This window comes from Trichogramma pretiosum, unplaced genomic scaffold (assembly GCF_000599845.2).
Source record: "Trichogramma pretiosum strain Unisexual culture from Peru unplaced genomic scaffold, Tpre_2.0 scaffold10, whole genome shotgun sequence".
NCBI lineage: Eukaryota > Metazoa > Arthropoda > Insecta > Hymenoptera > Trichogrammatidae > Trichogramma > Trichogramma pretiosum.
The window spans coordinates 1,143,602-1,159,112 of NW_019641652.1; the positions used below are offsets into that span (position 1 = coordinate 1,143,602).

At 37.0% G+C, this 15,511-nt stretch overlaps 2 protein-coding genes across 3 annotated transcripts in view; one reads left to right on the forward strand and one right to left on the reverse strand.

Moving 5' to 3' along the window:
• Window positions 1-15,511, reverse strand: part of LOC106656438 (sedoheptulokinase-like) — a 72,717-nt gene that overhangs the window by 13,170 nt on the left and 44,036 nt on the right. The gene's annotated exons all lie outside the window — the stretch shown is intronic.
• On the forward strand, window positions 3,686-5,708 carry LOC111693893 (zinc finger protein 883-like). Its single transcript, XM_023459972.1, has one exon. It carries the CDS (start codon window positions 3,686-3,688, stop codon window positions 5,666-5,668), a length of 1,983 nt encoding a protein of 660 aa, XP_023315740.1. The 3' UTR covers window positions 5,669-5,708.

The following is a 15,511-nucleotide window of genomic DNA, read 5'->3' on the forward strand; positions in this document are numbered from 1 at the left end:
CTGGAAAATAAGTGCATACCTGTATCCATGCATGCTACACGGTACGTGTACAACGTCGACGCAAAAAGTCGTTGGATTTTTCGCGCATTTGTTGTGTGCGTCACACACACACACACGCGTGTCGGAGCTAAGAGAAACGGATATACAGATCGATCTCGGGGAAATTTTCGGCTTTGTTGAATATACAGCAACGAGTGCTATACTCGTTCGTCGGAAAAACGATTCGCTCGCGTTTCCAGAATTAGGGTATAATTGTTATTCGCCGATCGATGTCCCACTGGAGACTCGAGGTATACCCTGAAATACACACGAGGCGTTGTCCGCGACTTGACAAATCCATTAAGACGATACATATATACACATCTCAGCTTCTAATGAGCGTGAAGGCGCGCGAACGTGTGTACACAATATTATATACCGCTACGTTATACCAAAGAGAAAAGATAACATTTGCTTCTTTCTAAGTATATATAATTAGTTTGTCGATACGTATTTCACGTCGAATTTTCAGGTATCGAGTGTATACACATCCTCGAGCGACTGGCCGATACATTTGTGCAAATCGATACATCGTACTCTGTATCGATAAAAAGGATAATACACCGGCCCACACCCTCGTGAAAATATTCACGCACGACGAATATTAAAAGCCACAGTTTAATCCATCGCGAACTGCAGCATAAATATAGGAGAGCTCGTCGGGGCATGCACGTAAACGCGCAATTTTTCAATCAAAAACCAATCGTCGGGAGTATAATGAGTCTAAAAAGCCCCGAGCTTTTACGACTCGAGCTCGCTCGATACAATTTAAGCCTCGTTCGTGGATGTGCCGCGCGTGGAAATGCAACATGGGCAGGCGATTCGATCGTGAGGCTCGCATTAAGACTCGCACGTATATAAACACACACACACACACGTGCCGATAGACGGCTAATAATCCGTAAAGGCCATTGACGCTCGCTGTATACAGATAAACACCACTGTACTCGTTATATAGGGTCTTGAACACTTTGCTCATTAAAAGAGCCGCTGCTGCGGCTGTAATTTCTCTCTCTTGCTTTTTTGGACATAGCCACTTTCTAGAATACGAATCGAACTGCACACTGCAACTTTCCATTATATAGACGCGCGCGTAGTGCTGTATTATATACATAGATACCCCGCGTTGAGTCGCAGCGATCATCGCCTGATATATATATAGTCCATTAAGTGCGATACAGATTACGCACACATTCGGAGTGTTTACTCGCAAAAAAAAAAAATAATAACAATAAAGGAGGAACGACACGTCCATCCCGACGAGACGAGCTACGGCTCTTATGTAGCATACGTACGAGAAGAAAATATGACGGTTACGTGGGCATCGCGGCGCACGTGTGCACCAACGCTCGCAGGATTGTCATATACATATATAGAGCGCCCGACGCGGGGTTACACAATTGCCGACCCCGCGAGTCTATAAAATATCGTATCGCGTGAGTATATAGGAGTAGTGGTGCGACGACGAGAGGATGCGAGCGAAAAGAAAAAAGAAGAGAGAGAGAGAGAGAAAGAGCGAGAAACGTTTGGGACTGTTATTTTTTTTTTTTTTTTTACGTAACTCGAATGCAGACGTAAGAGTTTTTTTCGCCGATGAGGCGTGTGTATGATGTAGGTATACGAAGAGAGCCAATGATATGCGGATGAGAAATACGGAGGCGAGCGCGGAGAAAGATCGAGGGACGAGAAGTTCGTATATTATTTTCAACGAGTGGACTGACCTATTCTTATCTTACATACACGAGAAAATCTACAAAGCATTGGAGAAAATCGAGCCTTTGATCGTAATCGAATTAAAATTATTGTAGTTATACGCGTGTAATCGACTTTAATAATTGTTGACTGGAGTCCTCGAAAAATTAAAAAATTCGTGAACAATGGAAATATCGATACTTTTTTTTATCTCTATAGCTATTTTGGTGAGGTCGTTTATCTAGTAAATATGACTACTCGTGCCCGATGCGTTCAATTACATTAGAGTAAGATTTCTTTACGATCAAATATTAACCAATTATTTTATTACATGTAACTTGCAAGCAATGTCGACAATTCTACAAGATCGAAAATATTTAAATCTCGAACCGCCGACCAGCGCAGACCAGTCGCTCGAATTCGAGCCTATGAAACAGTTCGCGACATACGATCCGAAAGGAATTCGTTGACTTCTTTACGACCGCTATACAAAGATAAGCTCTTTTGTTTTCAGAAAACTTCTGCAAGCTCAGACTTTTGCGTCTGCTCCATTGACTCGAACATCTATAGACTTACTCGTGCTCCAGCAGTCCAGATGTCGAGTTGTATACTAAAAAAGTGTCCGAGTGTTTTTTCTCTGCAGCGATTCACTGCGTTTAAGAGACTCGTTACGTACAGCAGTACTTCGATAATCTCAAAATGTAAGTCAAATTCGAACATGAGTATACTCTCTTTTCTTTTCACGGCTAATACTACTTGACTATCTTTCGTTCACCGCAATTTATGTGATGTTTCCAAGTCGAAAGTGACCCTCTTTCTCTACACATTTAATCCTTTGCACGAGCCGAGCTTAGCGGACCTCTCGTGCATTGTCCGATCAAAAGGATGATGCACGAAGTGGCTTAAAATTAATTATCCAAGGTCGAGCAAACCAAGTTCTACACTTGAAAACGAGGTACATTAAGATGAAATAAATCCGATGGACCCTGTAATTAATTTTCAAAAATAATATTGTTTTTAATTGAAAACGAAAAAACATGGTTTTTTGGCCTGTATTTTTAGACCTAATAATGCTTATTTCCTACTAACTTGGGACACTATATGGGACTAATCGCACATAAATCAATTTCAAATTATGACAAAAAAGTTGAAATACGAATTCAAAATCAATCTACTTACCATTAATTATTAACGATTTTCGCAATTATTTCTTCTGTTTCAACATGTGGCACTCAAATATTGATGAATAAACTTTCAAATATGTATTTGAATTATAGTTCCCTACTTTCAAGAGTAAAAAGCATAATTTTGAAACCCTACCAGCTGCATCTATACTATCTTTACTGTAAACATTGTACTGTAACAAATTTATGAAAAAAAAATAGAAACATTTAAGAAACTTGATTAGCCGATTCACAGCATAAGCGAACTTGACAAAAACTTAAAAGTTATATGTAAGGTAAATAAGTACCCTTTCGCTTTATACGTGTTAAAAAACTATATGGGCTGAAATATTATATTTTAACAATTGAACTTTAATTAAAATCAATATTGTTCTTAAAAATGAATAGCCCGCATCTCATGTAGTACTCTTGCCAGCTTACGTATTAAAAATTTACATTGAATAGTTACTTTTAAGCAAAGAAGTAGTAATAATATACTGCGTAATCATTAGACATTTTTCATGTATTATAGTACTGCAATGACAATTTTTTGAGCGATTATTTATAAAACGCGATTTTTCTACAGGGTGAAGGAAGAGCTAAACGATACTTTGACGACCGCAGGTGACGATTATCATCTCGATTCGGTGGATTCTTGCAAAACAGAAAACTCTGAAATATTACCATTTCATGAATTATCAGTGAGTTGAATAATTTAAATTATATTTGTTTATTCGCTACCAGAAATTAGCCCGAAATTTTAATTTTAGAGAAAACATATCATCGAATCAATGGCGTCAAAGGAAAAGTTAAATGAAAATGTATTCATAGATTTTGAGTGCAAAGATGTTAAAGTTCAACCAACGCCTCCATCAGCAACCACTCGCAAGTCTAAGTATCAAAATGGTCAATCTATTGTAAAAGTAGAAAAAGAAAATCCAATTAAAGATATAGAGGAAAATATATTAATTGACTTTGAGTGCAAAGATGTTAAAATTCAACCGACGGCTTTAATAACAACCATTCACAAGCCTGCGCATCAAAATGTTCAAGCTATAGTAAAAGTAGAAGAAGAAAATCCAACCAATGATATAGAGGAAAATGTTTTAATTGATTTTGAGTGCAAAGATGTTAAATTTGATTCCAAGTCTCAATCCGCAGTCACCTGCAAATCTGAACACCAAAATTTCCAAACTGATTTAAAAAAACAAAACGAAAAAAATCCGTTCAATTACGCGAATGAAAAACGTCTAATAATTTTAATTAAAAAAGGTTTTAATTATGACAATAATTATCAATTGAATACAGACTCCCATTTGCAACAATCGGAAAATAAGAAGCTAGAAAATGTTAATAAAATTGTTGAAAAAAATTCATCATCAAAGTCAAAAGTTGGTCGAAAAACTAATACAGTGTTAGCAAGTACAAAAAAGCATATCAATCCAAAACTTAAAAGCCTTACACAGTATGAATGTGCAGTTTGTTGCAAATCGTTTTCATTCAAGGGTCGCCTTAAAAGGCACATAAATTTAGAACATGGTCAGAACAAACCCTTTGAGTGTGAAATCTGTCACAAATCATTTTCAGTCAGAAATTATCTCCAAAAACACATAAATGGAGTACATAAGCGGATCAAACGTTTTGAGTGTGAAATTTGTCACAAATCGTTTTCATACAAGACATGTCTTGAAACACACCTGAATGCATTACATATTCAGAGCAAACCCTTCAAATGTGACATTTGTCACATATCATTTAGATGGAAGCATAATCTCAATTCTCACATCAGTGTAGTACACGACCGGAGCAAACCCTTTGAATGTGACACTTGTAATAAATCATTCGCACAAAAAGGTAACCTTACATCTCATATACATGCAGTTCATGATCGTATTAAACCCTTTGAATGTGAGATTTGTCACAAATCATTTCCAGCCAGGAGTCATCTCAAAAGACACATAATGGGAGTTCATAAGCGGATTAAACGTTCTGAGTGTGAAATTTGTCACAAATCGTTTTCAGACAAGGGTTACTTTAAAACACACTTGAGTATAATACATAATCAGAGCAAACCCTTCGAATGTGAGATCTGTCATAAATCGTTTGGGCAAAAACCTAACCTTAACTTTCACATAACTACAGTTCATAATCGTATCAAATCGTTCGAATGTGAGATTTGTAACAAACCATTTGGATCTAAGGATCACCTTCAAAGGCATATAACGGCAGTACATAAACGAAGCAAACCCTTTGAATGTGACATTTGTCACAAGTCATATGGTCGCAAGGATCACCTCGTTTCTCATAAAAATTTAATTCATGTTCGTAACCACTCCTTTGAATGTGACATTTGTCAAAAAAAATTTGAATACAAGTACATATTAAGAAGTCACATTATAAAAGAACATATTGGCAAACCCTTCGAATGTAAGATTTGTCATAAAAACTTTAAAAAAAAAAGTTTGCTCAAAAGTCACCTAAAAGCAGCGCATAATTCCAGCAACCCCTTCGAATGCAATATTTGCCACTTTAGAGTTAAACAAAGAAATAATCTTATAACTCACATGAACGCAGTTCATAATCAAATCAAACCCTTTGAATGTGATATTTGTCACAGAACTTTCGGATACCAGCATGTACTCAAAACACATATTATTACAATGCACGATCGTATCAAACCCTTTAAATGTGAGATTTGTCATAAAGCATATGGGAATAGTACTACTCTCAAAAGGCATATAAATTCAGTTCATATGCGTATCAAACACTGCTAGTATGATATTTTTAAAAAGTCATTTACGCGCCAGATTAAACTCAAAAGGCATAATATTATGATATTACATAAAAATTTTCATAACATTATTTAAAAGCTTACTTCTAGACCTTGATTAGAATAAAAGAAATAATTTTTTTAATTTAACATAATATAATTATATATAATGTTTGAAAACTTTTAACATAAATATTCTTCAATTTTTTGAATAAATATACTTCATCAAGTTTTAAGCTGTAATCGATTTGGTATTGACTGTAATACTGTTTCTATTATGGTACATAGACTAATTTATTAAATAAATAGACTTTGACTTTAATTTATTTGTTTTATTAGCATTCATATGTTCCATTTATCTGTTTACCTTTTCCTGAGTACCACTTCTCCTGTTGGCTACGAAATCCCTTAAAAAAGCTACTAAGATCGATTAAAACTATTTAAATGGTATTATTTTTGGTAAATGAAAATACATAAAAATTTTTGATTTTTTTGAAGGGAGTCTTCAAGAAATAAACGTGAATTTTCCAGGATTTTTCCTAATATTTTGGATTAACTATTTGAACATTAATGTTTGTACACTGAAGTTCTCAAAATATGAAAAAATGCGTACAAATAGAAAATACGATACTTTTTTATTTTTATAGCTTGGGATTTCGACGACAAAAATCACTTTTCCTAGTAAATATAATTACTACTTAATATTGATGCGTTTGATACCTAGGGTTTGATTCTTCTACTCTAAGTGTTTACAAATTTTATGACATACCCTGTATTTATTAATATTATATTACATACTTTGTAAGTATTGCCACCAGTTATACAATACTAAACATTTTCGGAAATTCAAACCGCCAACGAGCACAGTCAATCGATCGAATTCGAGCTCATCAAACAGTTCACGCCATATGACCCGAAAGTAATTTGATGCCTTTTTTATGATCGCTATACAAAATCAATTGAACCTTTACTTTTGCCTTCAAAGAACTTCTCAACCTATTCAGGTGCTTCTGAAATATTCGAAAAAGTGTGTTGGGACAATAATTCGAGTGATAATTATTAACAATGCGAAATAACTTCTAAAAAAATCAACAATATTTGCACTCCAAGCCCATTTTAATGAGTAAAAATCAAAATCTAATATTTATCTGTCCTTTTTTAAATCATCCATTTCTAAATTAATAACAAATTAATAATAAACAATATGAAATCTAAAATAAATTCTTCAATCGGTTGATGTGTGTGAGTCGTCCAAACAACCACGAAAAATTGAGCATATACATTTGTTTATTAAAATTATTACGAGTAAATGATTAAAACCGCTGAATGAAAAACGGGCCAATACAGGCCCTCAAATAGCCATAAAAATTAAGCGCCGATCCAAGTTGAAATTTGTGCGTCTGCTCTATTGACTCGAACATCTAGACTTACTCGTGCTCCAGCAGTCCACATGTCGAGTTGTACTAAAAAAGTGTCCAAGTGTTTTTTCTCTGTTGCGATTCACTGCGGCCAAGAGTCGTTGCGTGCGGCAGTACACCGGCAATCTCAAAATGTAAGTCAAATTCGAACATAAGTATACTCTCTTTTCTTTGCACAGCTTATTCTACGCAATTAATATTATTAATTATATCACACATTTTCTAATGTAATTCTAATTTAATTCTAATGTAACGACTGCCAACTCGGGAGTGAACGGTTAGCCGTTTCATTCAAGTATTTCCCTTTCGACGTAATTTTCCGACGTCACACAGCCCTGTATACTTAAAATCCAGAGCTAAATTTTTAGCTATTTAAGGCATTTATAAACCTCGAATATTAACTCAGTGTATATCTCAATAACTTACAGTGAATATATATATAATCAAAGAAGTATTAAAAATCAATTGCATAATAGTTAGACAATTGTGCTATGTATTTTTCATATGGTATAATATTGCCGTGATACTTTTTTGAGTGATTATATATGAAACTCTATTATGCTGCAGGGTGAAGGAAGAGTCGATCGATACTTTGACGACCGGAGATGACGATTATGTTCCTGATTCGGTGGATTATTGCAAAGCTGGAAACTTTGAAACATCCATGTTTTATGAATTGTCGGTGAGTTAAATAATTTGATTTATATTTTATTTATTTAGTATCCAAAACTAGTGCGCAATTTTAATTTTAGGAAAACCCCATAAAAGATTCAATAGCGTCAGAGGAAAGTTTAAATGGAAATGTATTCATAGATTTTGAGTGCAAAGATGTAAAAGTTCAACCGACGTCTTTAACAGACACCATTTGCAAGTCTGAGTATCAAAATGTTGTAAAACTAGAAAAAGACAATCCAATCAATGATATAGAGGAAAATATATTAATTGATTTTGAGTGCAATGATGTAAAATTGGAACTCAATACTCAATCGACAGCCTCCTGCAAATCCGAGCATCAACATTTTCAATCTGACGTGAAAAAAGAAAACGAGAGAAATCCGACAAATTACGTGAATGGAAAAAAGTTAATAATTTCAATAATAAAGGGTTTTAATTATGACAAAAATTGTCAATCGAATGAAAACCTCCGTTTAAAACCGGCAGAATTCAAAAAGCTAAAAAATGTTCATAAAATAGTTGAAAATAAATCATCATCAATGTCAAAAGTGGGTCGAAAAACTAATGCAGTGACAGCAAGTTCAAAAAGGCATATCAATGCAAAATTTAAAAGCCTTAAACAGTATGAATGTGAGATTTGCCACAAATCATTTACGCGTAATTACAGCCTCAATAAACACATAAGTGAGATTCATAATCGGAGTGAATTTTTCGAATGTAAAATCTGTTGTAAATCATTTGTAAGAAAAAGTTACCTTAAAATTCACGTAAATGTAGTTCATGATCACAACAAACGTTTCAAGTGTAATATTTGTCCCAGTTCATTTGCAGGCAAGGGTGAACTCAATAGGCACATAAATACAGTTCATAATGGGAGCAAACCCTTCAAATGTGAGATTTGTCACAAGGCTTTTGGAATAAAAAAGTCTCTCGAAACTCATACGATTGCAGTACATGTTCGTAGCAGACCCTTTGAATGTGAGATTTGTCATAAGTCATTTGGATACAAGCAATACCTTCAAATGCACATAGATTCGGTTCATGAACGCAGAAATGCATTCGAATGTGATATTTGTCACAGAACATTTGGACGCAAAAGTGCCATGAAATCTCATATTCATGTTGTACACTATGGTATCAAACCCTTTGAGTGTGAAATTTGTCGCATGTCCTTTAGTCGTAAATATCGCTTGAATACTCACATAAATAAAGAACATAATTTAGCAAACTCTTAAATTTCCCCATGGATATAATTCATGATAGTAGCAAAAAATTTGTTAAATTAGATTTGTCTCATAACAGGTAAACGAAATAAATTTGGACTTATATGAGTATCGTAATAATATATTATCGTAATAAGTAATTATAATCTTTAATCAAGTAGTAATAATATAATGGTTGAAAACTCTTAAAGTAAATACTTTTCAATTGTGTAAAAAAAACTTCATGGAAAAACTGTAATAATTTTGTCTTGATTGTGAAATGCTTTTTCAATTATGGTACTTGTACTCATGTAATAAGTAATGAACAAAAGTTTTTATAGTTGTCACTTTCAAAATTCAAGATATATATTAAATAGATTGAAGCTATAATTAATCCATGCTTGATGTATTGCACGCCGCTGTCGATATTTACAAAAACCTTTATAGTCATCGAATAAAATAACAATGTAAAATCAATATATCACAGTGATTTCACAAAATTGTTCTTTGATTAATAATATGATTTTTGGGAGATCGTCGAACAAAAAAGGACTTTGTTTTTGGTGCTTAGGCATAGTGTAAATTTTCTTTCGTACATAGAAGTCTTAGAAAGGATCGGATAACCTCCGAACGTGCCAACTGAAATTGAGTTCGGTCTTCAAAGGGTGCCTATTATATGTTGGCTGCGCTTGGCTCGTGTCTCGGCCAGATTATTTTGAATTGATCATTCGGAATCAACTGGACTTGATGATTTCATTACAATCAATCAATATAAAAATAAAAATTATTAGTTTTGAGTAACGGTGCAACTCAAAACATTGCTTTGATTTTTGTGTATGCAATCAGAAATAACCTAAGTGATCCAGCATGAGCCAATTTTTTGATTATTTGAGCCTGCAAACGTAGGTAGTTGAAGAGACTCAGCTTTTATAATTTTTGAAATCTTAGGATATGTAATTGGAAGTAACTTCAAGTGACTCAGCTCGAACAAATTTTTTTATGTAACTAACTAAAAACATAAAAGCACCAAGATTCGATTTTCTTCATATTTGAAGATGAAATTTGTTATGAGTTTTTACACCAGCGGCCCTAAAGTAACTTATATTTCCCTGCCGCTAGCGCAAAGCGGAAAGAGCGATTATAACATATGAGCTCGAAAGAAATGACGAGAGATGCTGCACGCACACATACACACGGATTAGATGCACATTGATTCAATTCAACGGGTGTATTCGTGTTTTCAATGCGAATGTCTTGTTTTTTAGAACTCTGCATATTATTGCATTACATTTCACCTACCGCGAGATATGTTTTTCTTTCTTTTTTTTGGTCGCATCCGAAACATAGTATTCCCGACTTTGCTGCTGATTTTTTTTTGGTGTGGTTCGCAAAGATCATCTATAAATGCGAGTCTCGATTCAGGTGTGGCGCGTTAATGTAATACACTTTGTTACTCGCGAGTCGATAATTGTATGGAAGAGCCTCGATACCCATGCGAGTATACGTTGCATCAGCGCGAGTAAGTATATTATAAGTCATCGTGACGAGTTGGATTATTTTGTTTTTTTTTATTGTTTTTTGGGGTTTCGTCTAATTACTCGCATAATAAAGTCATTCAGATTTATAGTGGAATTCTTATTCTCTCGTGTTTTCGTTCTCTGTCTCTTTGTTTTTACAATTAATTTTAACAAAATTCTAGTTATATCGAATCCAGTTGACTACGTACAATACATAGATATACAAATATTACACAACACAGATGTATAAAGTTAAATTTATAAACAATTACGGGCAGGTTTCTCGAATTTTCCCACCCTCCTGCGACTCGTTCTTCCTCTCTATGTTTTATCAAGATTCGATTCGCACGTAGCTGGCCTATTCTTAAACATCGTACATTGTTCAATGTAAATGTGTAAAAAAAAGTAGCTACGGATAATATCGCGCGACAAGTGTCTAAGAGTCGCGCGCGCGATGATGTATTTTACTTTCGAAAAAAGGAAAAATAGTCGAGCGAAGGGTGGCAAAAAAACGAGGAAACGTCGCGCTCCCCTCGTATCACAAAATAATAAAAAAGAAAAATTGTATGCATCGAGAAAACACGAATGAAAGGTTGTTACGACTCGTCATCGTCGTATTATTCTTCTTGCTGTTGTCGTTGGTCGTCCACAGCCTCGGCAACATCGGCATCGGCACCAAGATCGGCATCAGCAGCATCAGTAGCGATCTGATTGTTCTGGGCATCGAGCAGCACCGCCGGCAGCACCTCGAGCATCGGCGTCATCTTGGCCAGTCGCGCCACGAGCTCGCCGCACAGATCCCCGAGCTGCACCCGATACTGGGGGTCGTTCCTGTAGCAGGCCCAGACGTGATCGTTGCTGCGCCGGAACATGCTAAGGCGCAGATAGACGTTGGGATGCTCGACCCTCTGGTGGCCGCCGATGGGCTCCTTACGGCTCCAACTGCTCCAGCGACGCGGCAGCGACATGTGCATCGCAGCCAGGTAGAGGCCCGCGACGCGCACCGCCTCGTACTCGGCCAGGACGTCCTCGAGGGTGGGCAGCTGCGTCGAGTCCTCCCGTTGATTCTCCTCGAGGGCCCGACACAGAGTCCGGTGGTAGTCCTCGAGCATGGCGGACTCGTAGCAGCGGCGCTGATTGCGCGACGTGCTCAGCTGGACGAGCTCGGCGACGTCGAGCAGACGCGACACGTGCGGCACGAGATTGAAGCCACCCGGGACGAAGCGGCACGAGGGCAAGAACTTGCCCGGGGCCTCGCCCAGCTGCTGCTGCTGCTGCTGCTTGAAGAAGAGGTGGCAGGGCCAGAGGTCGGCCTGATTGAGGGTGCGCCTCACCAGCTGGTTGGTCTGCTCGAAGCTCATGATGGAGCCGAAGGCCTGCACGAAGCCCGGCCTGACGCGGCTCGAGTCGAAGCCCACCTGACGGCAGACCGCCTCGATGAGCTGCAGGGTGAGGTCGATGTTGACCCAGTCCAACGTAGGTGGTCCCGTGCTGGGGTCGTCGTCCGCTGCAGCCTCATCGCTGTTGTTCTCGTCTTCGTCGTCGGCGCCGCGGACCAACATCTGTCCCAGGGTCAAGTCGGTCTCGCGCTCGGTGATCTCGACGGCGGCGTGATATCGCGCCAGGGTCCTCAGGCCGGCGTACAGATGATCGGCGGGCATCCGGGGCGGCCGCTTGAGCCACATGTACCAGCCCTGCTCGCGCAGCTCCTCGAACACGACGACGCGATCGTTGACCAGCAGGCGACGGGGGGTGAACGGCTCCGAGAGGCGACAGTTGGCCTCGAGGACGGGCATCAAGCTGGACCAGAAGTGGGCCTCGTTGTCCCACGGCACGAGGCTGCCGTCCTCTCCCCGCAGAAAGTCGTAGCGATCTTGGGTGCTGATCATCGGCCAGACGAGGAAGCGCATCACTTCGGGCCTCGTCTTCTCGTCCGGGTCCAGGCGGTAGCCGACTATCAGTCGGTAGAGGCGATTGACGACGCCGCCCTCGATCGGCCTCGGTATCGGCCTGGACAAGTAAGATATTATTTCGAGCTGTTTGCCCTCGAGCGTCAACACCTTCTCCATGATTTCCTTGATGTCGCTGCGGCTGAAGGGGTAGAACGACTGATCTCGCTGCGGTTGGGCCCTGGGCGCAGGTCGTATTTTCACCGGCTCTTTTTTCTCTTTTTTTTGCTTCTGCTCCTCGGGCAGCTCTTGTTCTTGTTCTTGTGGTTGCTGCTCCTGGAGCTGCTGTTGTTCTTGTTCTTGTTCTTGTTCTTGTTCTTGTTCTTGTTGCTGCTGCTGCTGCTGCTCCTGGGGCTGCTCTTGTTCTTGTTCTTGTTCTTGTTGTTGCTGCTGCTGCTCCTGGGGCTGCTCTTGCTCTTGTTCTTGTTCTTCTTGTTGCTGCTGTGGATTAGCCTCGGGGTCGAGGCGCGATGGATCCGATTCTGTGACCTCCATGATGACGACGACGACGACGATTTTCACTGCTCGACTTCGTACTGTACTATTATTTTTTGAATGGAAAATTGTAACGAAAACTTTGAAAATTCGTTTGTGTGTTTTGGTGAGCTAAGATACACCATAGCTCGTTGTGTGTATACAGGCAAGTGAGAACGATCGAGAGTATGAAACTAGCTGTATTAAGCAGGATAATTACGAGTAGGGAAATTCGAGTTTCATTTAATTGGGGGTAGGGATAGAACGAAAAATCATTGTTGACCTAATTTCGATGTATTCTAATATATTTGAACTCATATCACAGTCAACTTGTTTCAAACCTATACTAATATTTGTTGATGTAGTAATGGCAATGGCTTAAATTATTACAAGTAACTCGGTGGGGCTTAAAAGCAAATCGAATAACCGCTTAATTCGCAACGCACGATATGCCCTTTTTTGATAATTACCCATTCGCGTAAAAACATGATTTTTCGTCTTCTAATTTCCCGGGGTCTGGACACATGGGCAAGCAAAAAAGTCACTTTTTGTTGACGGAACTGCATTTAATTTTTAGATTCGACCTTATGTGAGCAATTCCACGAATTATCGGCCAAAACATGAAAAAATGTGCGAACATTAAAAATTTTGATTCTTCTTAATTTCTGTGAGCAATTGTTTTTTTCAATAAGTATGACGGGTAGCCCCGATGCGTTCACTCACTACACTGAGAAAAAAATTCATACATTCAATAAAATATTTAATTAAATACAATCTATGAAATAATTTCATTGAAATAATCTTTTTTTATTTTCATCCAATTAATTGTTTTACCAAAGTTTCATTGCTTCAATCAATCATTTGATTAAATTAATAGTAAATAAAATATTAAATTAGATTTCATTGAATCAATGAATTTTTTTTCTCAGTGTAGTGTAGGCTTTCTTGACAATCAATCTCGTACAAATTATTTTATTTCATAGTTGTATGTAATGTTACACGAGGACGAAAATTTTAATCACCATTCCCCCTCAACGACAAGCACAGTCAATCGCTCGAATTCGAGATCGTCAAACAGTTCGCGTCATATGATCCGAAAGAAATTCGATGACTTCTTTATGACTGCTACACAAAGATAAGCCGACGGTTACTTTTGTCTTCAAAGGACTTCTCGACCTATTCAGCTGCTTCTGAAATATTTGAAAATGTGTATGGGAACAATAATTTGAGTGATAATTGTTAACAACGCAGAATAATTTCAAATAAAATCAACAATTAGTACACTCCAAGCATTTCTCAATGAGTGAGAATGCGAGTGAAAGAACGATCTATTATTTCTCTTTCATCTTTTCGAATTTCTCATTTCTCATTTATAACTTAATAACAAATCAATAATAAATGTTATAAAATCTAAAATGAATGCAACAATCGGTCGATGTGTGTGAGTCGTCCTACTGACCACAAAAAGTCGAGCATATACTTTGTATATTAAAATTATTGAGAGTAAATGATTAACAAATGTAAACATTTTAAATTCATATACGTTAATAATGTGCAAGTATTGTGTTCGATAATATTTGATCATCTGCTAGAAGAAAAATGAGAGAGAAATGTCTTGACGGTTAAAAACCGCTGAACGAAAAACGGGCCAATACAAGCTCTCAAATAGCCATAAAAATTAAGCGCCGATCCAAGCTCAAATTTGTGCGTCTGCTCTATTGACTCGTACATCTAGACTTACTCTTGCTCCAGCAGTCCAGTTGTCGAGTTGTCCTAAAAAAGTGTCCAAGTGTTCTTTCTCTGTAGTGATTAACTGTGTTTAAAAGACTCGTTCACGTACAGCAGTACTTCGGCAATCTCAAAATGTAAGTCAAATTCAAACATAAATATTCTATTGTAAATAATTTTTAATCAAATTCACGATTCTGCCATTTTTTCTTCAACGAAATAATTGATTTTTTAGAATTCTCTAAACGGTCGGTTTAGGTAGTAATTTCAAACTCATAATTTCTATGAATATTTATTCTCCACGATAGCTCAGATATGCTATGTTTTTCAAGACTTTAGTGATAATTCAAAATGTGTGAAATTTTTCGCGCAAATTTCAAATCTGTGGAGCTGAAAACATCTAAAGATGACTATTTTATCAAAGCCACATTGCAAATTGAATATTACACAATAGTAGAGGTTGAATTTTTTTGTTCGAAATAAATATTTTATTGAAATCAAGTAATTTTTATTTAATAGATATTACTAAATATTTATTTTTTATTGTAATTACTTATTTGATTGAGGAAATTAAATTATTATCAGTTTTATGTTATGATAATATATTCGCAAAAAAATATTTTGTTGAGTATGATAAAATAAATTAAATATAATGAAAAAAATATTTAGTTTAATCAATTAAATATTCATCAAAATAAACTAATTTTCATTTAATGAATATTATTCAATATTCATCGTAATTATCATAATTATTTTTTCGTTCAACCGTCAAAGCGTTTAGGATATATGTATGTAATAATTTGAGGCAAGTTTAAAAATATTCTTAATAGTAACCGAAAAATTTCTAGTCCGGACGCTGGCTGGGTTTTCGTTTTCTTACGTTT